The sequence below is a fragment of the Streptopelia decaocto genome (genome assembly GCF_964273445.1).
Source record: "Streptopelia decaocto genome assembly, chromosome: 7".
In the NCBI taxonomy this organism is placed as follows: Eukaryota; Metazoa; Chordata; class Aves; order Columbiformes; family Columbidae; genus Streptopelia; species Streptopelia decaocto.
In genome coordinates this window covers 6,398,571-6,424,432 of record NC_138661.1, presented here as the reverse complement: position 1 = coordinate 6,424,432, position 25,862 = coordinate 6,398,571, and the positions used below count along the sequence as shown (strand labels likewise).

The window sequence follows — 25,862 nt, the reverse complement described above, 5'->3', positions numbered from 1 at the left end:
AGCATTAAGTAACTGCCCTTCTCAAAACCATCATGAGGTAGTATTATCCCCACATTACCAGATAAGGAAATTAAGCCACTACAATTAATGCCTGAAGCATGCCCAAATTTCAAATTCCTGATTTGGGAGTGATTAGCATTAGTGCTATATAGGATTTCCCCTGCCGAAATCTGAGCTCCCAGGAGCAGCGGCACACAGCCTGTGCTTCTGCAGGGAAATCCGGAGGGTGCAGCTGGGAACCTCTGGGAACTTGGACAACTTGAGCCCCCAGGAACTTGGGCAACACCCATAGCCCTTCCACCACACACGTGTGTGCGCATACACACAGATGCTCACCATCCATTGGTTTGGCAACCAACAAAAGAACCCGAGAATGGCAGGAAGATGTGCCAGGGGAGGTTTAGGTTGGACATGAGGAAAAGGTTCTTCACCCAGAGGGTGCTGGACACTGGAACAGGCTCCCCAGGGAGGTGTCACGGCCCAAGCCTGACAGTGTTCAAGAAGAGACTGGACAGCAAACACCCTCAGACACACGGTGTGAACTGTGGGGTTGTCCTGTGCAGGGACAGGAGCTGGACTCTATGATCCTTGTGGGTCCCTTCCAGCTCAGGACAGTCTATGATCTTTAGATCTCCCCATAGCCCCCAGCTCCCCATGCATTCATCCTTCCAGAACCTCACAGCTTCCTCTATGGCTCTTTGGCTCCAGTTTCTCCTCAAGTCTTCCCAGACACTCCTAAAGCCTTCACTAGCCCAGTCATCACTCCTCCTCTCAAGTCTTCATGTAGTCACACTCATTTCTCCCACCAAGTCCCCCTCAGGACCTTTGCTGTTCCAGTTACAGCCACACAATCAGACTGGGAGTCCACCTCCCCTTTTCACTCCTCTACACCATCTCAGAGTTTCCCCAGAGCCAGAAGATGCTTTCCAGTCACACATTTCTTAAAAAAAGAAGGCTCCTTTCCAAAAATCTGTCAGTTGGCAGCAAAAGTTCTCACATAAACCCCATGTAATTTGAGTTCCCTGACCTCACCCCAAGAAACAAAACTCCAATGTTCCACTCATCCATCGAGATATGCCACGTGGATACAGCTAACTCTGACCACCTCTGCTGTTCCAGCCTGTATTACCTCTCCCCAAAACTACATAGACCAAACAGAAACCAAAGATTTATTTAGCAAAATGTTAGGCCAAGTTTTGTTGCAGGACTAGAAACAAAAGGCTTCAAAGAAATACAGTAATTCTAGACTAAGCTCAACTGACAAGTATTTCTCCAGCTCCTAAATCCTTCCAACCCTGCCCAACTGACAACATCCACAGCAACATCACATTGTCTTGGCATTGCCCTCAGTCCCATTAACCTCCCTCTACAGAACATAATCATATCCCAAAACTGAAGATAACTGTCATTTTTTTTTTCCTAGAACAAGGGGCTCTCGGGGATTTAAAGGCAGCCTCCAGTTCACAGCACATCAGTCACAGGCTTATCTCACTACACAGCCACCCCCGACAGTCCTTCCTGATGCCTTCCAGGGTACATAAGGACTATTTTTTCAGTCTTTTTAAGCCTGCAGACAGCTACTCCCAGAAGAATCTGAACCCTTCTGTTTATACAAGGCTATTCGTACACTCACTCTAAAGATTATCTAGTCATTAATTACACCTACAGATTGTTCAGCTCCTGATCCCCACAAAGATACCTTTTAAAAAAAAAAACAAAACACAATATACTGCAAGTAAGGATGACAAAGACATTAAAGGTTTGTCTGTCTGTACCCATCTGGGACCAGAGCTCTTCATCGTGACTCTGGCTCTGCCAGCAGCTCTTGTGCTACATCGAACCCCAGTGCAAAACCTCCCTGCCCAGTTAGACCCAACACTTCCCACTCTGGCTCAGCAGCCTGAAGGTGTCAACATGAGCCAAAACGCTCCCTCACCTTTTGCTGTCTAGGAACATCAGTCTTCCTTTGTCACCCTGGCAGAAAGACTGGCCACATTGCTTGGCATCAATAAAAACCGGGGAGAACATTGATAGGACTTGGGAACTTCTACCTCAACATTTCTGCTTAAAAAGAAAAACCCCTGTGCCTCACTTTGTGCCATCCCACTATTTTCTCTTAGCAGAATCATTTATCTTGCTCCATAATGTTAAAGAAGTTGTCATGCTCACATTAAGCCCAGCATTCTGCAAGTGCTTAAACATATATTTAACCTCACTGCCAATCACTGATGCAGAGCTGTGGGAACAGCAAAACTCATTATCTACATGTTTCCCAATTTGGAGCCAAAATATTTATCAGACCAGATGACTTGCTCATTGTTCATTTGTGGCAAAGGCAACTTGTTCTCGCTTCTCTGAGCTTGCATGTATTCCACATGAAAATAACAACAAGAATTTCCAAATACATCCTCTTTTCCCATAGATGTTATATCCAAAGGAAGAACAACTTTTAATATAATTTTCAGAGAGACAAAAATGTTCTTAGCTACAACAAAGTCTAATTTTGTCATATACGGCAGTAGTTATTGCTAAGTTTTTTCTCCTCAGGTCTGGCCTTGTCAAATAAAATTCTTGCAAAACATCACAGAAAAAAAAGTAGGTGTCATCACAAAATTCAGTTGACTAATCCTTATGACTTTTATTACAGCCAGAGTGGCCTTTCTGTGAAGAAATATCCACTGTTTCCTGCATATCATTAAAGCAAAGAGGCAAACAGCAACATAGAGTCATTTTGGTTGGAAGAGATTCTCAAGACCATCAACTCTGACCATTAACCCAACACTGGCACTAAAACAGGTCCCTAAGAACCTCATCTACATGTCTTTTAAACACAATGAAACTTGTGTCCACAAATCAAGGTCAGCACCCTGCCTGTCCCATATGCTGCTACTATCAGGCAAGTTTTTTTATTACTATTTCTTAATTTCCTACCCAAATATGAACACTGGAGCACTCAATTCAATTTCCAAAATGCTGACCTAGCTTTTCTTCAAACTTAACCTTCAGTTGCCCTGGAGACAAAAAAAAAAAAAAAACAAACACAAAAAACCACCAAACACCACCACACCACAATGCCCCAAACAAAGAGCACACACACTAATGCAAGTTCTGAGTACTCCAAGAAGGCACTTTCAGATCTGCTCTGAATTTACAGTTACTGAGACAGGCTTTGTAAAATGACCCAGGAATACATTTGCCTAATTTCATAAATATTAAAGCTGTGCATATCGCTTATTAACATTTGGCAGCTAACTCAACTACACAGAAGCAAGTCACAAACTCCTAGACTTATTGGCTTGAATTATTATGCGGTAGATACAATTAAAAGAAAGGGGAAAAAAAGGCCTAATTTAAAATTGTTTAAAATGTTATTGTGTTTGCCTTCTTTTTGAGAAGCACTTATTTTAACCATTGAGATTTACCACACTTGTGCTGGACCATGATGCTGGACATTTACCACATTCTAACTTACCATGGTCAGCATTTACCCAACAAAAAGGACTGAGCATGTCTGAAGGGTCCTCACGCTGGGCACCCAAACCCATCAGCTATTTTTAGCATCCCAGGCTGCAGATTTAGCCAGACTGAATTATCAGAATCAAGGAAAAAGAAATTACTTTTCAATTTATTGATTGGAGATTCAGGTTATAAGCAACAGCATTCCTTTTGCCAAGATCGCATCTTGAAGCAGAAGCACAACTTACATTTCCAAAACGTACTTAGAAGGAGGGAAGAGCTCTGCAAGCAGACAAGAAGTATTACTAAGCAGACGTGCCAGCTGATAGTTCAACAGAGAAAAGATGTTCTAAATATGTCATTTTTAAAACAAAAGAACAATATAACCAAAGCATTAACACCACTTCTTCAGAAGTATTAGGACTATGATTCAGAGCCAAATTTAAAAACAAATAGTAATTGTCAGAACTGGATGGCAGGAGGAAATAACCTCTCGGGTATTTCAGCAATGATTTAATCACCTCCCATGACTAACTCAGAGAGATTTTGGAAGAGTAATGGGATGGAACGGAGTCCAAGGAGCATCTAATCCCAATTAATAAAAACAGGAGTAACTCTGAAAAGACAAAGGAGAATGATGACCCAGATTTTTATTCCCCAAGAAGTCAGGAAAACGCTTTCTGAGGGAATACATTCCACTTAAAAAAAAAGAGAGTAATTTTTCTTCCTCTGAGGATACAGACAGGCTATTTCAAACAAGCATCAGCTAACCTAACTTCCCATGATACGTCTGGCAAACGTGAGTAAAAACCTCCCTGATGTGCCTCCCAACTCACCCGGAAAGAAACTAAGAAAATTCTCTCAGAGATGTAAATCGTTGGGAATGAAATACATTACCTAGTTTTCATTACTTATCTCCCCAAAGCAAAGTAGGTGTTTTTAGGACCACACATATTTCCTGTTCTGGTTTAGATTTTTAGCTATATGTAGCCCAAATATGCTTTAGTCCACCACGACTACTTAGGCTTTTCATGCAAGTAAGGATCCACCACCCACAAATCCAATTTGAGATGTGATATAGCAGGAGTAGCAAGAAGACAAGCCTAAAAGACAAACTATAGCACTTGTTCTCGAAGATAAACCAACTTCTTAAGCAAGCAGCTTCACAAAATGGTGCGAGCTAAATTAACAATGCCACAGGAGGGTCCTACCTTCAACCCTACTCACGGACACACATTCCTGTAGAACGCTTCACGCCACCTCTGACACCAGCCTAACCATTCACAAGCCACTTCAACTCACTAATCCTGCACAACCACCACATTAACCTACTAAAAAAGCTTCCCTTTGTCAGCCAGGACAGCAAACTGGATCAGCTCCCACAGGGGTCCAGTAAGTACCAGAATCCAGCAGCTCTTTACCTTGTGCCTGCTGCTTGTTCACAAGTCCTGCATCCGCATTTCTACAGTTCGACCAGCACCACAGCATTTGCGCTCATGAGCCTGAGCTCACGCACCTCAGCTTTTGCATTAACAGAAATCTGGTGGCCTAAAAACCACACACATCACAGCCGACCTTTATGTTACAAATGATAGCTCTGAATACAGTATTGTTGTCCTTGTATATCTTACTTTTGAGATATTTTCCTCAGGAAAAAGCTCACCAAATAAAATTCAATTATGTATTTAAGCATTAATGCTCAAGTTAAAAGTTACATTTCTGACAGATCCTCACTGCCTACCTCTAGCTAGACTTCTTCACTCGAGCTCAGTTGGCTGAAATACAGTTTTATGTTATTTTCCACAATCTCCGGGGCTTCCCCCCCATCTCAGAAGAAAGGTATTTTCGTGAACCACACTACAGAGAAGAATGCAGCAGGAAGCCAAGCCATCCTTTCACTTGGAAAGAGTTTAAACAAGAAAATTCCAAACTTTTTTCCAATTACTCCAGCCCCACACACTGGCATGAGACCCCACTCCCCCATATTCCCCAGGGATGTTCCTACTTCCAACTCCTGGGGAATCTGACAGCCACAAAACTCCAAACACTCCTAACATTAAAATAAATAAGCAAATAATAAAACCTCTGTTTCTTCATTTTAGCAGCCGTTAGCACCGCAATTAGATCTCTCGGAGGATGCACTTACCCCCTAATGAATCCCTGGAACAGCCATAACAGGGTGCAGGGTAGATTAGAGAATCCCCACAACACAACTCGGTGAATTGATGTCTCCCCTGAGCAACACAAAGCTGGGCCTAGAGATAGTAAGCGTTGTTACGTTGTCTTCATTTTGAAGCCTTATTAACAAATTAAATGAAAAATAAACACATCTCCCTCTGGGAAAAGGATAAAAAAATTCAATAAGGATTCTAGACACCTTTCCATAAGTGTCTTGCGGACAGGGAAAAAGATACCAGAAAAGCTTATAATAGAGCAACTACCACTTAAAACTGTAGCAGTACGCAATCTCAAACACACCACAGCAGCTGAAATCAAGCCTATCAGTTTTCTGTGCTCTGATACCTGTCCCCTGTCTCCCAGAGATGTCCAGCATGGGAAATAGACTTCAGAGGGACAGCACAAGCCGGTGTGACACTGGGGAGGAAAGGGAGTTTCTTTGCTTTTGTTGGTCTGCAGACATCCATGTTTCCCCTGTCTACAAGTCAGGATGGGTTCCAGGTAGCTGGACTGACCCTGAAAAAAGAGCATTACATACCAGTTTCCCTCCTCCTCCCTACAGCAGGCAGTGGGACAACAAAGCTGAACCAGCAGCCCAAATTAACTACGACTTTAGTGTCTGATTGTTTGAGACCATATGGTCCAAGTTTACAGCCAACAGTAAATTTCTTTACCCAGCTCTGTTTGCAGTAACAACCTTAACATTCTTTTAATGCAGTTTTTGGTGGATGCATTTCCTCTGTTCTCTATGCAAGTAAATCAGTGGGATATGCTTAATTTGCCCCCTAAAATGCAACACAGGCCATGAATCCAAGCAGGCAGAGTAAAAGATAATTCATGGTCTCAAATGGAGCCAGGTGGATTACAGCTCCATTGGCAAGCACACACCCAGCATCTGTACACTCAGAAAATACATCACCCTGAACAATCTGAACACCGTCCGAACAATCAAAAATGGTCATGCATGCACAAAGGCTTTTGAATGTAATTCTTGAGAGTGAACTTTTAGAAGGCAGCAAAGCCATACGTACACCTTAGAAACTAATGCGTTGCAAACTTGAATGAAGCATTTCTCCATAATTAGACACACCTTCCCCTGCATAAAAGCATCTTTAAAGCCAAGTATCTCATGCTTTGAACCTTTGTTATACTGAAGAAATTAAACTTTAAAAAGACTTTCATTGTTCTTGAGCTGAGCATTTCCATACTAAGTCCCCTCCTAGAACAACTTTTAACTGCTAATTTATCATCCTCCTTCCCAGTGACAGGGAAGATTTATAGTGGAAAAGCCTTATTTAACATTAATGCCAAAAAACACACGGTATTACACTTTTGGCGATGTCGGTAAAGAAGCAAAAACCAGGGAAATACCGCCCTCCCCCCCGCAAAAAAAACCCTAACGAAAAAAAAAAACACACCAAACACCATTCCCATAATTGTAAGGTTTGGCATGGCTCCGTTGGAATAAACTGCAATGGAAACCCAACTTGAAGGATGTTTACAGCTGAGACTCAACGTCCAATTTCATCCCCTCACACTCATCTGCCTACCCCTTATCTCAACTGCACCGTGCTTATCAGCACACTGACCCCAGCTCTGCCACAAATGGACACAAACACATCCCAGAGCCCCGCGGGCCACAGGGGAACCGAACACAGTAAATGCACAGCATCAGGAGAAAACCACCGCAACACAGAAAGGAGAAATGCATATGCTGGTGCTAAGGTCCAGAATTAATTTGTTGGCAGGATCTAGGTCACGGTAAAATAGAGATGCGAGCCTAACACAGGTGCTCTAACACAAAGTATCTATCCCAGATGGGAGCGATTTAAATTAACGAAGTGGGGAAGAGAAGAATGAACAGGCAAACCTCCAAAGCACAGCACTTCATAGCAAGAGGAACCTTCACTGCAGGCATTTGTCAAAAAAAGAAGGAACAAACAGGACACACATTACCCAGCAAGTTTTTAAATACTTCGAGATTAACTTTGTTTACATAGGACGTAAAAGAAAAACCCACACAATATAAAAGGAAGGTTCTTCTAGTTTCATTCTAACCAAAGCGGAGGAACTGGCTAAGAACGAGAAAGTGGAACAACTTGGCTGACAGAAGGTACCAGAAGGCAACTCTCACAATTCTTCAGAAGGGCAAAACAGAGAGCCACAAAATAAAGAAAATGTGCTAATGGTAAAACCACAAGTTATCTGAAACCCAGGAGGAAGATCTGATGCTTACTGACAAATCATCTCAGCTAAGTATAGGCTCTTAAATGATTTGAAGTTCAAGAGATTTTGCACGAGTGCAAATCAAATCACTGAAAGTCACTCAAAGCAAAGAGCACTGTTAACAAAATAGGAAAGGTCAAAGCATTAGGAAAGAAATTACTGGGAGGCAACACTGAAGGTAGCATGAAAATATTCCTTCAGAATATCTGCAGCAACAAAAAGAGCAGTTAAAGTCGAAGTGCATTAAGCCCCCATTCAATGGGAAGGAAAATCTCTCAACAGATGATGCCAAAGCACTCGGGCCATTTTCTGTATCGATCTTCATTCTCTAGGATGGATTAACTGGCTAATGTAATTCATATCGCAACAAAAGAGGCAAGAACATGAGCCAGAACCAGGAAATACGTTAGAGAAATTGCTCTAAACTTCCCAAGCAAATAAAGTCAAGACTCTGAATTTCTCATGCATATTTACCAGCAAACTTCAAACATGAAGTATATTGCCTTTATCGTGCTTTTGCAGATAACTTAATAAGCTTCCATAAACCTATGGACTATATTCAGGGGTTACAGCGTTAAGAGTACTTCAAGGTTTTCAAACCTTTTAGACAGGACAATGTTTACCCTTTGAAAGCAAACAAAGGCAGTTATTGAAGATCATCTCTGCATTAAGTTTCAGCAGCCTGAAGAAACGCAAGAGCACCTGCCTCTAAAGAGCAGGAAAACAAATACACATGGAAATACAGACCAGTCAGGGTTCCTCTCAGTCCCTGTGAAGACGCTGGAATAAATAATTGGACAAACAACCTACCTCCTGCATATTTCGAGTAACGAATCAGATAAGATCCAACACACAATGTGTTAAGAACAAACCATATCACATATAATTTCCTTCAATGACACAGTAGAATTGTAGCTAGCAAAACAGCAGTTAGAGGCAATATAGTTTTGTTTTAACTGGACTTTTGACACTCATAAATTGACAGTCATGTCACCTAAACAAGTACGGTACATACTGAAGTACTGAGAGATTATTAGAAACCCATACCCAGAGATAAGTTATTATTTCAGTCCAAGAGAAAACAGGTAGCAAGCACATTCATATGGTTCTAATCTTTTATCATTCCCCGCTGTTACAAAAAGTAACTTGGGGGGAAGGGGAAGGTTTATTAGCAAGGAACTCACTGCAGACCACTCCATATTTCGCTCTGCCTCAGTTGAATTTCTCATGGTCAGAAGCAACAACTTCAAAGATCTCCCCAAAAAACTAATGTCCACAAATCACACATTAGAAAACACCAGGACAGAAAGGTCACTTTCCTAAGTTAACAGAGGATATAAAGCTGGGACAGTCACACACACTTTGATGGAGGGAATCGGAATCCAAAGTCACCTAAAGCAAGGGCAAAAATCAGCTGTTTGACAGAGCAAATAGGTAAGAACAATCAGGTACATAACACAACACAGAAGGCAGAGTTAAACACTGTTCTACCTAAAGATACACAGTGTGGTAATGTGCTAAAGAATATGGGGTTTATGCTGAACGTAAATAACACATATCACTGCAAAAAATAAAAAGTACATAAAGACTTATCATTCTACGGAGATGTATGAAACACAGATATCATGAGAAGTACATGAAATAATTTTGACTCTGCCTGTTGTACTAAGGACTCAGATGGAACAGTGTCCAGTTCTAGTGTCCCAGAAGAACACAAATCAAGTTGAAAAAGCCTCAAGAAAAGCAATGAGAATAGCCCATAAATGTCTATTAAAACCAAACAAAAAACCCAAAACACTCAAGAGAGAAGACTGAAGGAATGGAATTTCTTAATTGTAGAAAACACACCAAAGAGAAAGCCCACAAAACATGTGACACATTCCTGCAGAAGAAGTGTAATAAACAGTTTGCAGGGCATATAAAACACATGACAGAACTCTTAAATGCTTAAATTATAGCAAAGAAATTTAGAGTACAAATCAGGAGACTTATTTTCAATAGTAAGAACATCACAAATTACCAGAATTGATTGCCAAGGAGGGGTAAATCTCCATCACAAAATTAAGTCAGCTCATTTGCTTTGAGAACATCAGACATTCCTTCCTTGTGGCTGAAATACAGTGAATTTATGAAAGAACAAGTGTCAATTACCTCCCCTTCCCCTTCTCCCCGCCCCGTACTCCATTCACTGGTGCCTCATGTGCACTTCCAGCTTCTACATAAGTTATTACAATAACTTATTAGCCATTATTAAGAAACAACTTCCAGCTTGAAGGCTTTGTAACAGCATATGGAATCACTAACAAAAACATAACCTTCAAGGGGTTTTGGAAGGATATTACAGAGGAAAAGTGAGCCGCTTGAACCACATCAAGATGGAGAGTCCTTAATTACAACAAAACCAAAGAAATCCAGAGATCCTACCTACACAGTGACTCCAGCTTTACCCTTGCATACACATGCTTTAAAGCAGCGGTGCCCAGCTGCAGAGACACCCTTTGCAGGGAAGGTAATGGACAGACTAACAGACCTTGCTGGGTGCAGGTGAGGTCAGTCTGGTTGAGTCTGCACAGCCCTCTCCTGGCAAGCACCCCACAGAGACACCCAGCTGGCTCAACCCACAGCTGCACAGATTCAGAGAAGTGAACTGGTCTTGGATAAAACCCTCGCCCAATGCAGAAGCACGAACAACAAGAGCTGGGGGAAGCAGAGGTAGTCCTGGAGCAGCTGGGGAGAAATAAGGAAAACAAGACATCAACCCCAAGTAAGGTGTCAGCAGCTGGATCCTGTAAAGCACAAAACATGACTAATTTTCCCAAGGGAAGCTCAGCCTCAAAAGAAAACCCACCGACAACCAAAGCAAGAGAGCAAACTGAAACATGCTGTTCTCTGCTTGAAGCGGCTCTGGAGGAGCTTGAAAGCAGATCATCAGCAAGACTTGTCCTTTGATCTTCACTAGTACAGAAGTTAGAAGCATCACTTTAAAGTTGCACAGCCTTGCCTAAAAGTGGCTGTTACCTTTCAGACTCCAGCTAATGCTGCCCTTCTACACAGCCAGTGTCACTGTCACCAAAGGGACACTCCTGCTCTGTTCTCTCCCAGACCACCACTACCAGGAGATCATCTGCTGCTCCCCCACACGCCTTCCCTTGTGGCAACAGTACTGCTTGCATGGCCATAGCGAACAGGATCAGGGAATCACATGAAATTGAATGCTTTTTGCCTGAGAAAATAACATGAATCTTTTGTTGCAATCCACTTTGCTCATCCTCTTCACTTGCAACACTGTAAGTACAATTTTCAGGCTGTGTGCTTTGAATACAATTCACAGGCGGTTCAAAAATATAAACACTTCAACATACACATAGCAGGAAAGATGAAAAGACATTAAAAACAAACAAACAACCCAAATAAAATAAAAAATACAAAAAGAGCTGCTACTATGTTATGAGGCTCTATCATGTGTATCTATAAAGAATTTGAAGTAGAGCCTTTAAAACTTCCATGCTAAGGAAGATCTCCAGATCTGAAAGTGAATGAGTAGACTATGTATGACTTAAATCAGCTAAAGCCAGCGGCAGGAATTGGTCCAAGTGTTCATCTTTGGGGGAAAAAAGGAGAAAAAAAAAGTCATGACTGTTGTTGCACAAAAATATTGACTGAGTAAACAGCACAATCAACAAAGGCTCAGAGAAGGGCTTTCCAACACTTAAACCAGCATCAAAGCTTCAGACAAAGCACTCCCCATCCAGGAGAACTAACACACCAAAAAATAAACCACCAACTTTTTTATTATTATTATTAATTATCCAAGCGCAGTAATAAATACAAATGAGAAATGTTTAAGATGATGATAAATGTATTTTCCTCTACATTCCCTATTTCACACCGCAAAGCCTCACAGCCCTTCGGGACAGGGGCCGGTACCGAACACAGCAAGCCCCGTGTCCTTCCCGAGGAATTAATCGCGGAGAAGCCGCCGAAAGCCACGATGCAGCCCCGGCCCGAAACGGAATCGCGGGCAACCGGGACTGGAGGCGGCCCGGAGCCGCCTCGCAACCGCCCGCACAGGCCTGGCAGAGCCCCGCCGGGCCGGGCCGGACCGTCCGGGTCTTCCCCACCCCCGGACCGGCCAGGGGAGCGATCAGGCCCCGCTGCCCGGTCCCCCCGCAGAGCAGCAGCCCCGGGCCGCGGCAGCTCTCCCCACGGCAGCTCTCCGCTCACCGCGTCCGGCCCCACTCACAGCGTGTGCCCGCAGACGTTGACCATCAGCTTCAAGGAGGGGTTGCGGTACTTGGTGGTCTTGCACCGCGGGCAGCCCTGATCATCCATGGCCGCCGCCTCCCCCTCTCTCCCTTCTTCCCCCCCTCACTCCGCCACTTCCGCCTTCCGCCGCGCGGTGCTGCCGCCAAAGGGCCCCGCCGGCACCGCCCGCCGCCCCGCGCGTTCCGCCTGCCGCGGGGGCCCGGCCCGCTCCGCACCCCTCCCGGCACCACCACCAGGCAGAGCCAGCCGGCGGCGGCGGGAAGGGCTGGGGCGGCCGGGCCGAGCAGGTAGGAGCCACCCCAGGCAGCACCTGCTTGGCGCTGGAGCTCAGCTGGGAGCGGGAGCAGGCTCTCCCAGCCCGAGCGCTCCGGTTGTAACGCGGGGAAGGGGTCACTCAACAGCAGGTCGCTACGAGGCAGTCGCTCCCTCGCGGGGTTCCGCGCTCGGGACAACCGCCGTACCTCACTCCGGCTAACTACCGTAGCACCGCCTCACGCCTCGAGTTTTACTTCTTCCCCTGGCCGGGGAAAGGCGCTTGGCGGCGGCGCAGGTGAGGGGGAGTCGCCGCCTCCCACCGCCCGCGGGGGCGTCCCGCTCCAGGTGGAGGTGGGGGGGACAGAGGAGAGGAGTGGGGCCGCTTGATTGACGGTTGCCCTGGAGACGCGGCAGACCCCGCCCCTCCGGCGCGGCGCAGCCAATGGGCGGGCGCGGCCGGGCCAGCAGGCTGCGGTGCCATATAGTATTGCAGCGGGGCTGGGAGTCACGTTGGGGGGAGCCGCGGAGAGGAGCCCGTTTACACTAGTTTGCTATAGCAGCTATCTTTAATGGTTATTGCGTGGCCGGGAGGAAACCTGATCGGCTAGAGCCGGCCGAGAGCAGGAGGAGGAGTGGACTTTTGCAGAGAGATAGGAAGGGGGGAGAGGAGGAGAAAGGGACGGGGGGAAGGAAAAAAAAAAAAAAAGAAAAAAAGGAAAACAAACCGAAACATGTCTTCGGCCTCCCCGACGGACGAGATCACGAGCGCAGTGGAGATCAAGCAGGAAAATGTGATGGAAGTCCTCTCTGAAGCCAGCAAGGTGCCCCCCGAAGGGGCCGCAGCGGGAGCCCTGAACCCCGCGCCGCCGCCCCCTCCCGCCGCTGCCCCGTTCCCCATGGAACACGCAGGCTCCGCCGCCGCCGCCGGGGAGGAGGGAGCCGCGGACCAGGTACTGCTCCATACGGAACTCTTAGCCAGGAATCACCACGCTGCCTCCTCTCCCTCCTCCTCTTCTTCCTCCTCTTCCTCCTCCTCGCAGACCCCCCTTGCTTTCTCCCCGGACCACGTCGCCTGCGTGTGCGAGGCGCTGCAGCAAGGTGGGAACCTGGACCGCCTGGCCAGGTTCCTGTGGTCTTTGCCCCCGAGCGATCTGCTACGTGGCAACGAGAGCCTGATGAAAGCCCGGGCGCTGGTGGCTTTCCACCAGGGCATCTACGCCGAGCTCTACAGCATCCTGGAAAGCCACAACTTCGACTCCTCCAACCACCCGCTTCTGCAGGAGCTCTGGTACAAGGCTCGCTACACCGAGGCGGAGCGAGCCCGGGGCAGACCCCTGGGGGCGGTGGACAAGTACAGGCTGCGGAGGAAATACCCTCTGCCCAGGACAATCTGGGACGGCGAGGAGACGGTTTACTGCTTCAAGGAGAAGTCCCGCAACGCGCTGAAGGAGCTCTACAAGCAGAACCGGTACCCCTCGCCGGCCGCCAAGCGCAACCTGGCCAAGATCACCGGGTTGTCCCTCACCCAGGTCAGCAACTGGTTCAAGAACCGCAGGCAGCGGGACCGCAACCCTTCCGAGACCCAGTCCAAAAGGTGAGAGCAAACTTTCCTCCCCGCCCCCTCTCCCGCCCGCCTGCCTTCCCTCTCCCGGCTCTTTCTTCCCTTGCAAACATGGCGCTTACCTTCGGTGCGCTTCGTCCTCCCCTCCTTCCCCCTCCCCGCTCCCTCGTTCCCAACACACACCCACCCGGCCCGGGCATGCGAGGCAGCGCCGCCAAACTTCCCGGCCCCCGCCGCCCCCTTCCAGCTCCCCGCGCTCCCCTCGCCCGGCCCGCGGCCGCCACCCCTCCTGCGGGCCGGGGGAGCCGCCGAGCGCCCCGCCGACAGCGGCGGCGCGGCGGGCTCCGGGGAAGCGGCGGGATGGGGGAGCGTGTGTGTTTGTTCACCCCAAACTCCTTGTTTTTATTTAATTGTCGCGCCTGACAGAGTTAATCATTGACGGAGGACGCGCGGGGGTGTGGGGTCCCGCCGCTCGCTCTGTTTTGAAACCTGACTCGGGAGCGGGCCGGGCTCGGGTTTCAGCGGGGGAGCGGGGCCGGGGCTCAGCGGCGACACCGCCGGCTCGGCCCGCCGCAGGCCTCCGCCGCCAGCCCCGCGGCCGCTCGCTCCCCGTGGCGCGGGAGAAGCCTCCCCCCGCCCGGCCCCGCTCCGCCCGCGCCCGGCCCGGGGCTCTGCCTCGCCTCCCCGCCCCCCGCCGTGGCTCCTTCCCCGCGGGCGGAGGGGCCGTGGCGGGGGCTCGGCGCCGCAAGGCGGGCAGGTGGAGGTGACCTCCCCGCTCCCGCCCCCCTCCTTCCTCCCGGGGCAGGGACGGGAAGGGAGGGGAGAGGGGAAGGCGGGGGGGAGGAAGGGAGAAGGGAGGAAAGGAGGGAAAGCAAGCGGCGGAGGGCCCCAAGGCATTTCTCAACCAAGGGCGCGATTGTGCCGCCGCGGCTCCCTCTCCGCGGGACACATCAAAGGGCGAGCGGCCGAGGGGGGAGGGAGGGAGCGGCCGAAAAATGCAGTCGAGGGCGGACCAGTCAGCAGAAAACTCGTCGCAGCTCCGGGCGGAGGGGGCTCGGCGGGGCGGGGGCGGCCCCACGGGGCGCGGCACAAAGGCCGCTCCCCTCCGGCTCTCCCCCGGGAACGGGCTGAGGTGCCGCCGCCGGCACCTGGGGGCAGTGGGGGCCCGGCCCCCGGCGAGGCCTCCCGTTTTCCCCTTTCCCCGGGCCGGGGGTGGCGAGGGGCCCGGGGAGGCCGCTCCCCCCCATCCCGCAGCTGCTGCCCGGCCATTTGCCAAATGGCTGCGGCCCCTCTCACGTGTGGGGGGCCCGGGGCAGCCCCTTCGGTCACCCGGGTCGGATGGCCAGGGAGGGGGGATTTATGTACAGGTCCATAAACCAGTCTGTAAAGTTTCTCCTCAGCCTGCAGCTGGTTTGATGGGTCCTTTTCTAAAACCTCCCCCTTGACTTGAAATTCGTTTAAAGTACCTTGTAAAGGCAAAACACGGCAAAAATAACATTCGGAAAAAACTCTCACAAACTACATCAAAGCAAGGAGTCCCCCTTTGTGCAGAGCTTGCCATCACACCGTGGTAATGCAGTGTCATCTCTCCACCTTTCCCCATAGCGAGTCAGACGGCAACCCTAGCACAGAAGATGAATCCAGTAAGGGGCAGGAGGATTTATCTCCCCATCCGCTCTCCACCTCATCCGACAGCGTTACCAGCCTCAGCCTTCCCAGCCACATGGAGCCCGTCTACATGCAGCAGCTCGGAAACACTAAAATAGCCTTGAGTTCATCTGGCGTCTTGTTGAATGGAAACCTCGTGCCTGCCAGTACCTCTCCAGTCTTTCTCAATGGTAGCTCTTTTATTCAGGGACCCAATGGTGTCATTCTTAATGGACTCAGCGTGGGGGCTTCGCAGACGGTTACCCTAAATTCGCCCAAAACCACGTCGAGCGTTGTGAGCAACGGGGTGTCCATAACTGACATACTGTCGTCTTCGTCAGAAGATGTTAAGGACTTCAAACTCCTTCAGGCTTCAGTCCCCAGCGCCGCGGCAGCCGCCTTCAGCCCCAGCAACATCCCAGTCTCGTTCCCGGGATTGATACCAAGCTCAGAGGTGAAAAGGGAAAGCGTACAAACTGCTGCTTCCCAAGATGGAGGCTCCGTAGTTACTTTTACTGCTCCTGTCCAAATAAACCAGTATGGCATTGTCCAGATCCCCAATTCAGGAACAAATGGCCAGCTGCTGAACGGAAGCATCGGTTTCTCTTCTCTGCAACTGCCTCCTGTTTCTGTGGCAGCTTCACAAGGTAAAAGTTTTGTCTCTTACAGTAAAAGGTACAAGAAAATGTTGGGATTGGGCACACTTAGCATTTTAGAAGCTATGGTACTTTTCCTCCTAGGTACCAGGATTGTGCAGTGCATCAAATAATGCCTTTTGCCTTCCTTCATAATGGTTATGCTTGTAGGTAGGCTCTTAACAGGAGGCTGAGCTCCTCTACTAAGAGCAGAGGAGGAGATCTGGTGTTTTACACCCCTTTCATCTCATCCTGTTCTTAGAAATCTGTGATACCAGTCTGCACAAATAATCTGTACACATTTCAGTAATGCAAAATATTCACCATTTGCTATTGAATCCTTTTAACAAGAAGGTTCATAAAAATGAAAGTTGAGGCAGCTGGAAATTGTTACCATTGTTGTTCTTGTGGTGGTTGTTTAGGGTTTTTTTTGCTGTTTTAACCAAAGCATTTCATTAAAATAAGTTTTAAATTACTATAGACACAACAAGACTAGCAGTTATACATTTTTTGTCTTATAATTAAGAAATATTACACTTCAGGGAAACAATAGAAATATGCAATAGCTCGTAGATATAAAACGTGAGGATATTTGGATAAAACTGCCCTCAGTCCAAGAGAGATGTGTCATCGCAGGTTCACGTGCCAAGCATGCAGGCTCCTCCCCAAGTTTGCTTTAGAGTTTGTCTCAACATACCATAGACTGAAACTTGCAGCCGGCCAGGAAGAAGCCCAGGGAATGTGAGCCTGGTTCTGGATCTTTGTTTTGAAGCAGGTCAGTTATAAAGCACAACTGAACAGCTTTTTTACTCATTGGCTGCTGGATCTTTGGTTGTGAAAATGATTAAACTTGAATGAATCTCCCTGGTTTCAGGAGCTGTGAGTACTGTAATGAAAATCAAACTGTGCTCATGTCAGGTTATTTGAATTAAATGTGTATAGGGAGCGAATTATTCCTTCTGTTAAAGTAATACACGGAGTAGCATTGAAGCCATACAAACACATTTTAAATGGGTGCACAGTTACAAAGGTCTTAAAATGTGGCACTTGCAATCCCTGCAAGTTACTGCTACATAGTTTAACCAAAATGAAAAAGAGAAGAGGTTTAGTCTGAATACCACCTGTAATTACAAAAGCTATTTAATTCACATGCTCCAAGGCATAAACTGACAGTCAGCAAAGGTGAGAAAGGAAGTTCTGTCCCTTAAGCAGTGTGGGACTATTGTATTTGAAAGCCCTACGATTCTTAACAAGCCCTTCTCTGAACATTTTCATCATTATTAAAAATATCAGTTCACGCCGGAGAGTGACCCACCACATATGTCTAGTCTGGTGCAGAGAAAATTTAGGATCCGTATTTGCTGCTGTGATTTCTTTTTATTTTTGTTTTTCTCAACACGAGCTGGCTGGCTGGCTGTTCCAAGTGAAGTGTGCTGCAGGCTATTTTAAGTAAGCTACAGTAAACGATATCTTGTTGCCAGGTAGCTTCCAGTTGCCTTGCTTTATTCTTCTACTTCACGCATATGAGTAACTTCTTCCAAAAATCGTCATTATTTAAAGGAAGTGAATAGGGAGCTAAAATATTCCCCAGGTGAGATAAGCATCTTCAGTGCTGTTTTAAAAAATTCTGAGGTGTTTTAAGTAAGACCCAGTCCTGAGAGCCAGTATATCTTGTTTTAGGCGTTATTATAATGACAACTTAACAAGTCATGTCCAGTAAAACCAACTTCAGGTCATCTCTGGCCACCTCTTCCTGCTTTGGCTAGCGACGACATCACGTGGCCAGTGCCATGGCTTTCAGCGAGGGTGGGCATCCTTGGTTGACCTTACACAGTGTCATAGATGTGGTAGGATTAGGCTTTTAGAAATATGAGATAAAGTCAGGTGGAAGGCGATGCATCTGAGTGCTTTGACAGACTGTGCAGTTAACCTGGTAGAAGTTACCGGTTTTTGATGTTTTCTCTGCAGGTTGACTCAGGTAGGCTCTGCCCAGCAGTCGCAGATTTTGTGGGCTGTGTCTCCAGTTCCCACACACAAGCTGTAGTCTGTCACTGAACTATCTTTAATAGCTTTTCATGCTTCTATTCTTAGAGAGAAATCGAGTGGTGGCAACTAGTGAAGGCCAAAGCACGTTCGTTTTAATCACGTGGCTGGGGACTGTTTGCCTCTTAATGGGAGCCTAGAAGATACCTAATATACCAGAACTTTTCTTTTTTCTTTCTAGAAGGAGTTTCTATAAATGGCTTTTATTTCTTCATACCAAATTTTCTCTCACCTGTTATAAACAATGCTGTTCTGTGGTGCATGAAAAGTTAGCATACACATGTGTACTGTGAACATTTAAAGAAACTCTTAACAAAATGCCTGCGCAACTCTCTGCCAACTAAAATCCGTGTTTTCCTTTTTTTGGTTCTCTTTCTCTAGGTAATATTTCGGTAAGTCCCAGCCCATCTGATGGAGGAACTTTTACAACTGAATCTTCAACAGTGCAGCAAGGAAAGGTTTTCTTCAGCCCCCTCGCTCCGAGCGCAGTCGTTTATACGGTTCCAAATTCAGGCCAGGCGGTAGGCTCTGTCAAACAAGAAGGACTGGAAAGAAGCCTTGTGTTTTCTCAGTTGATGCCAGTCAGTCAGAACACACAACTAAATGTAAACATGTCTTCTGAAAATATATCCAGCGGAGGACTCCAGTCCTTGGCCTCCTCATTAGTGAATGTAACGCCCTCACATAATTTTTCCCTCACGCCACCGACTCTTTTAAATGCTGCAGAACTGAACTCTGGTATCTCGGAGAGCCAGTCCATGTCATCACCCGTGACCAGTACCTCTACCGTGATATCTATCAGCAACACTAACTATGCAACCCTTCAGAACTGTTCCCTCATTACCAGTCAAGATCTGTTGTCCATTTCTACAGCACAGCCCTTGCTTGGAGAAATAGTTTCTGCAAGCGGAGACCGTGTCAACCACCCCTCAGCACAAGTACATCAAGATTTTGTTAGAGAGCACAGGTTAGTTCTGCAAGCCGTACCTGACGTCAAAGAGAATTTCTTACCTACTTCTGAGAGTAAATCAACTGGCAATTTAATGATGCTGGATTCGAAATCCAAGTATGTTATGAGTAACATGGTCGACACGGTTTGTGAAGAACTGGAAACAGAGAAAAAAGAACTTGCCAAACTGCAGACAGTTCAGATGGATGAAGATATGCAAGACTTGTAAATTTTTTTCTTGCTTTCTGTTTCAATAGATAAGTCTCCTGTTGAGGCCCTAACAAGCACCAAGTGGGGGGTGTTTTGTTGTTTTGTTGGGTTTTTTTGTTTGGTGTTTTTTCATTTAAAGGAAAACAGAAGAACATTTAAATGGTCTGAATCGATGTACAGAGGAATCTCAGACAACAGAATCAGGTTGCCACACTTGGTTTGCGTGCAGTATTCTCTTTTAAACAGATTAAAGGAGAAAGGAAATGCCAAGGCAAGTACCAGGTGAATGGGTACAAGTTTGGCTAAGATACTACCCTGATAATTTAACTAGACTCTCCATAGTACACCGTACTCTCAACAGTAAGTATACACTCCTAACTTTAGGTAGAAAACAAAAATCTTACTCGAAAAGTTAGCAACAATGCAGTCATTTTTGCTGTTTACGTCTAGTCCATGGGCATTGAGAAATTTTTAAGGAACTCTAGACGATACCTCACCGGCTACTTTTATGTTGTTTGAGGTTAAGAAATGAAACAAAATCATAAATAATATTGTTACTGGTGTGTTAGCTTTTTTCCAGCAGACTCACATTTAAACCAAAAATCTCACATCAAACATTTACAGGTTTCTAAGTGCTACAGCTCGCGTTTTGTCAGTGCACCAGAAAAAGCGTCATTTAAAACTCTAATTATGCAACTCAGAAGCTTTCTCTCCAGTATGAATGTAAATATTGTTTCAGTTCTTATAAAGGAGACTTTTTTTTTTTTTAAATTAGTACAATGGATTTTATTTATGGTTTATGTTCCCTTTCACTTTAGACATAATGCATTGAAAAGGAAAACGTTTTCTGGCTGTTTAATTTATTTTTATTGTTTGAGCAGGAAGTAAACGTAGTTGTTTCTGACAAGATTTTACTTTTTTGTAGCTTTTCAAGCAATAGACTGTAAAAGTTAAAATGTTAATCACACTGAAACTAGAAAATGAACTCCCAGTCTCACAAACCCAGGAGGTCCCTGTCTCTACCCCCTTTGTCTTTGTGTTCAGGGGTTTTCTGTTTGTTTTGTTAGTAATTTGCTAATTAGTTGAACCTTTTTGTGTATTTTTTACAGAATTCCACGTGCCTTTCTTCCTAGTGGCCTTATCTTTGTTACTAAAGCACAGTGGCAGGAGGAATACAAAAAAAAACAACACTGATTTGCAAATATCCGTCCTCAGGGCCAAATCCTGATGCCTTACTTCTGCAAGTAGCCTCGCTGACTTCAGTGCCCCTACTTGCATGAGTAAGAAGAGTTTTAAGTCTTTGGGTCATCGTGGGTGATGCTTATGGTGCGGAGAGATGAAGGTGGGTCCTTGTGCAGGGCAGGAGGAGAGCGGAGAGGGACCACGGGCAGAGCTGCTGTTGTGCTGAGGGAAAGGTCTCAGCTCCAGCCTCGGGGAGATGAGCAGGGAGGGTTGGATGGGCAGGGAAGGGAGCCCCACGTTTACATGGACCCATTGGCCAAATAGCCTGTGCAGGAGGGCTTCAGCTGCTGGTCAAGCAGGCAAACCCCCATCCAGGAGTGCACTTGAATGTGTATTTATATATCCTTCCAGAATAAGCAGCGTGGGGGCTGATGGTGGGAACCGCAGCTGCTGGAAGGGCTGGTGGGAGCAGCCGTGGTTTCTGGCTGGGGATGGGGCTCCTCTCTCTTTGCCCCTTTGCGCTGCACCAGGGACAGCAGAAGGAGGTAGAACAGATCTTACCTTTCCTCCAGAGGAGTTTTTGTAGCATGGGAAAGCACATCCTTAAGCTTTAAAATAATAATGCAGATGTATCAAAATGACATGCTGTTAGTCTCTGTGGTTTTGCTTTATTATCTTTTTTATTCTAATGTGAATATATACAGTAACTGAAGCACGTGTTCATCCTTGTCAGGGGCCTAGTCCGAAGCCTTTGGAAGGCAATGGGAAATGTTTTCTTAAGCTTCTGTGGGCTCCAGATCAGGCTTAGGACAAAACAAAATCACTTGTAAAAGACAAAAAATGGAAAGGAAAGAGAATAGAGGTAGCACATCCCAGTCTGTTCCTGTCTCCATTGTTAACTGGTTCTGTGGAAAGCCTTTGAGGAGTGAAGGTTTTTTTCTGTGCGCCTTGAGCGTGGCATAGGTATCCTCCCTGTTGTTTTGCACTATATTGAATACAGCGTGTTTTGCAAGGTGTTCTGTGGAATCTCGAAGCTGAGCTTGTCAGTGAGCGCTGGAGTCCAGAGTCGCTGGGGCTGCAGGGAAAATTGCAGGAGGAGCGAGTGTGCAGCCAAGTCCCTGGTGCTCTGCAAACAGCAGCAGCCCCTGAGCCTTTGGTTGTCCTCACCTGCTCCCCAGCAAAAAAGGGTGTTTAAGGCGAGCGCTTTAAAGTGGAGATTATCACAAGCAGAACATGGAGCTATATGTTCCCCTGGCGCAACTTCCCTTGACATTCAGGAGATCTCCGCGTGAGCAGGGAACCGGATAGTCCCGACTTCTCCCTGCTCTGCTTGTTTATCTGTTTGCTGGGCTCCAGCAGCAGCAATCTGCTTCCCACCTCTTCTTCACCCGTAAAACCAAGGTGATGATGATGGTAACAGTAGCTGTATTTGCTTTGCATGAATTTGTTCAACTATTTGGAAAATTAGAAGGATCATGTATCATTGTCATATTAATGGAGAATGTGTGTGTGGCTCTGAAGGGGTTGTTTGGGGCTCAACGTTTGCTCTGTGAAGCTCAGACTATATTTGGAGGCAAACTAGAGCGTGTTTCAGAGCAACCTCAGTTGTTGTTGCAATCAGGTCTCATAACAAAAAAGACTGTGGTGTTAGCCAGTACCTGTTACTTTTTGTTGTTGTTAATTTTTCCTACATTCATTGTGTTACTGAGGCTCTGAATTCCGTGGCTTTGCAGCACCGTTGATGTGAAAACCATGTGTGGTGTTGCAGTGGCGGGTATCTTGGAGTGTCTGGTACTTCTAATAGGAGACTTCCCGCTCTTCAGTGGGAGCGGAGGATGTACATAAAAGCAGTGGTTTGGGACAAAGTAAGATTAATCTATTCTAGTCTTCCAGATATCAAGTAACTTATTTTATTATTATGTTCTACTCTTTCTTTCTCCCGTTGAAAATAAGTGTCATTCCCTCCAGATAATGTAGTTATAACCTCATGTTTTCTGCAGGTACATATGCACAATATAAAGACTCATTGCATGGTACAGTGTTTTTAAAATAGGTATTTAAATAGTAGTTTTACTCCTACTGTAAAATAAGCGTCAGTTTTTATTCTGTGGCTCTCAAGCAAGCAGGCTGACTGCTCTAAATAGACAGTACACAAAGCCCCAAAAAGCGTCTGGGGCCGGATCTTCAGCTGCTGTAAATAAGGCATTGCTCCACTGATTCCCAAACTGAGGGTTTTATGCGGTGTTTAGGGGATATGGATTCTCATCTCCCATACACGTGATGGTAGTGAGTGTCTAAGCCCCCCCAGACAGTCCCTATTATCACATTCTGTTGGTTAAATGGAAGGTATGTCTATCTGGCATACATGTTCCTTCTCCTCCCTCTCTGTTACGAATGAGAATAAAGGATCGTTTCAGCTTCACATATGTTTGTAACTTGTAAGTCCACTGGAAATCTTACAGGAAACATTGCCAAATTCTACTACTTTTCTGGTCCCAGACTCAGCTTTGAAAAATACGCTTAAAGTTTAAGCAAATTCCTACAAAGCATGGTGTTAAAAAACCCCTTTGTTCTTTACTACTTTTAGTTAAAGCTGTCTCTGTTTTGCCCAGGGTTTTGCAGAGAACCAGAAATATACTCAATCGAATGCTCTGTCTGGACTGTTTGCAGCATTATTCCTGTGGTCTTACCTAAAAGGACATTTCAGCCACATAAATCATGGACATCTATCGGCCAGGTCCTTGGCTGGGCTAAACTAGCACAGTTCCACTGTTTTTTTTAATTTTATTTTTTTATTTTATTTTTTTAATTATTATTATATATTTTTATTTTCCTATCCTTTCACACCAGCCGAGAATATGGTCCATTCATTTCACTGGAGTTGGATCAGGGACAGATTTGGCCCAGTATATGGTGGCGCTATGAACCCGTGCACGAGGCTGGCGCTCAGTTATAACCGAGTAGTCCCAGCCTATCAAGCATATACCTCTTTCCATTTACTGCTTTACCTGCCTGCAGATTCAGGAAGACGCATTCAAAAAGCTACTTCACCCAAAAGTAAGGCTGAAACCATCTTTATTGTTATTACTATCAATCTGAGATTAATGGCAATGGACACAGTGTAATCGCCTCAATAACCGTTCTCAGTTAAATTAAGCAGGGCAGAATTTGGCCCCACGTGCACAGGAGCTTTTCCCTTGTGTAGATTGCCAGTGCCTGTGCGCTTTTCTCAGCAAGGGCAAATTAACAACCAAGAGGGTGCATCCCTTCAGTATCCTATGAAATCTGCATGCAGGACTCCCAGGGGCATGAATTGCCTAGTGCTTGTGCTCAAGAAGCATCTCAAATCATAAAAAGAATAGTAATTTTATCACTCTGGCAACAAAAGTAATGACCTTTTAAAAGCAAGGAGACCTGAAGTCTTCCTGTATCTCCTAGCAGTTATTATCTTGAAGGATACTTTATACCTTACTCATATGTTTCACATAATTTAAAACTAGCTTCTCACATTTCTGAACTCAAGGACGGGGTGAATCTTCTGACTTTCAGGATTCGCATTCAGAGGATGTTTGTTCTTTTGCTGCATGTACTGTTTGTCCAGAACTAACCAGTTATTTCTGCGCTATGGGTTTATTGTGCCTTACAACGAATATGAAACTTAAGCAGAATGTACGTATTAGAGGAGGGAATAATCAGAAGTCTTTACTGCACTGTTAGATGATGCTTCCCCAGAGCGTATCATCAAATGTATCTGTGCTTAATTACCCAACCAAAGAGATCTAAAGTATGTATGTTTGTTGTACTGTAATAGGGGTTTGTGCCTGGACAATTAAGTGTTTTATTTGTATTCTGAGATGATGTGAACTTATTTTTCTAAACACTATACTGAATAAACTTTATATTTATACACATCTTGTGTAAATATTTCTATATGCATACAATGCATGCGGGCTTTGAATTTTATGTTAGAAAAGCAATCTAAAGTAGAAAACTAACTTTTAATGACTCATGCTGAAGGTGACAGCAACTGCAAAGGTCTGTGCTCACCAAGGAATTAATCTAATGCCTACTTAAGCTAGAATGACACTTTCTGTTGACCTGAGTGGGTTTTGTGAGACCCTAACTTGGCTTCCAAAATACTAAATTAAAAACCATAAATCTTCTATTTCATATCGAACGTAGCTATTAAATCTGTGTCTAAAATTTGTGCCATAATTAGATACTATTGAAATATATTTCCATTTGCTTGTTAGGACTAGGCAATATTTACTCATGGCTCCCATGGCATTGGGATGCTTCCTATGTCAGGGTTTCTTTGAGGGTAGGTAAATTCCTATTTGCTAAACTTGTGTTTGTTTAAATTTTCCTTAGAATGTTGCACTTGGTGTCAGAGCTGAATTTGGCAGACTTTCCAGAGCACCCTGAAACTTATGTTCCTTTGATGCTAAAGGATTTAAACATGTTACCGTGTTATTTTAGATCTGTGCTCCAAGTTGCAGGATTGCCTGGTTACAGTGATTATGCCAAAAGGAATAGCACTCAAGGAGAGTAACCTCTACGGGGTGAAATAGTTTCTCTCACTGAAACTGTATATAGATTGTAGATATTTAACAGCCTGCACATGCTGGCGGGAAAACACCTGTTCTCCACTTACCTTGTATTTAGACCATAGGAAGTAAGATGAGGACTAACGATAATTTTTTTTAAAGTTGGATCCAGTTGTGTATACATATTATATTTTTAGTCACCGAGGTATTACCTTTCCTTACCATTATTCACTCTCCCTTCATCTTTCCCGTTTTCCTCACAGCAGCATCCTGGTGGTGAATTGCTGGAGCTGTGTTGCATTGCTGTGAGCATCTCTCCCCTCTGTGCCTGGGGACAAGCCGCCTCACGCTCCACAGCTGCCAAAGCAAACCCAGTTACCCCGGAGCAGCCCTTAGGTACAGAAACAATTGCCTTGTTGCCCAACTCCTTCCCAGAAGGAGCATGCGTGACTCAGTCCTCCTGTTCATAGCCCTTCCCTTCGCCGTGCTTTGGTTTGCATGAGCAGTAGGACTGTGATAATATTTTCCTGCCCTGCAGATACCAAATTCCTGATTGATCCCTGGACGGCTGCTCTGCTCTGGCTTTGCTTGAAGCAGGGACTGAGGGTCTAAACCCATCCTTCAACCTGGCTGTGAGCAGCTTCTCTTCTCATTTCTGCCCCAAGATGCATTTGGGGGAGAACGATCACAGCGGGGTTGGCTCCAGT

General features: G+C 45.8%; 2 protein-coding genes across 2 annotated transcripts in view; one reads left to right on the top strand and one right to left on the bottom strand.

The window, feature by feature from the left end:
* Positions 1–12,257, bottom strand: part of MNAT1 (MNAT1 component of CDK activating kinase) — a 132,091-nt gene extending 119,834 nt beyond the window's left edge. Inside the window, exon 1 of the mRNA XM_082059280.1 lies at positions 12,104–12,257. Coding sequence (XP_081915406.1) covers positions 12,104–12,192 — 89 coding nt within the window. The 5' untranslated portion in view covers positions 12,193–12,257. The remainder of the gene's footprint in view (positions 1–12,103) is intronic.
* Positions 12,258–12,588: 331 nt separating this feature from the next.
* Positions 12,589–24,519, top strand: LOC309442935 (homeobox protein SIX4-like). The gene is made up of 3 exons (XM_082059273.1): positions 12,589–13,975; positions 15,548–16,236; positions 18,649–24,519. The coding sequence occupies exons 1-3, from the start codon at positions 13,113–13,115 to the stop codon at positions 19,443–19,445; spliced, it is 2,349 nt and encodes a 782-aa protein (XP_081915399.1). The 5' UTR covers positions 12,589–13,112; the 3' UTR covers positions 19,446–24,519.
* Positions 24,520–25,862: the final 1,343 nt, after the last annotated feature.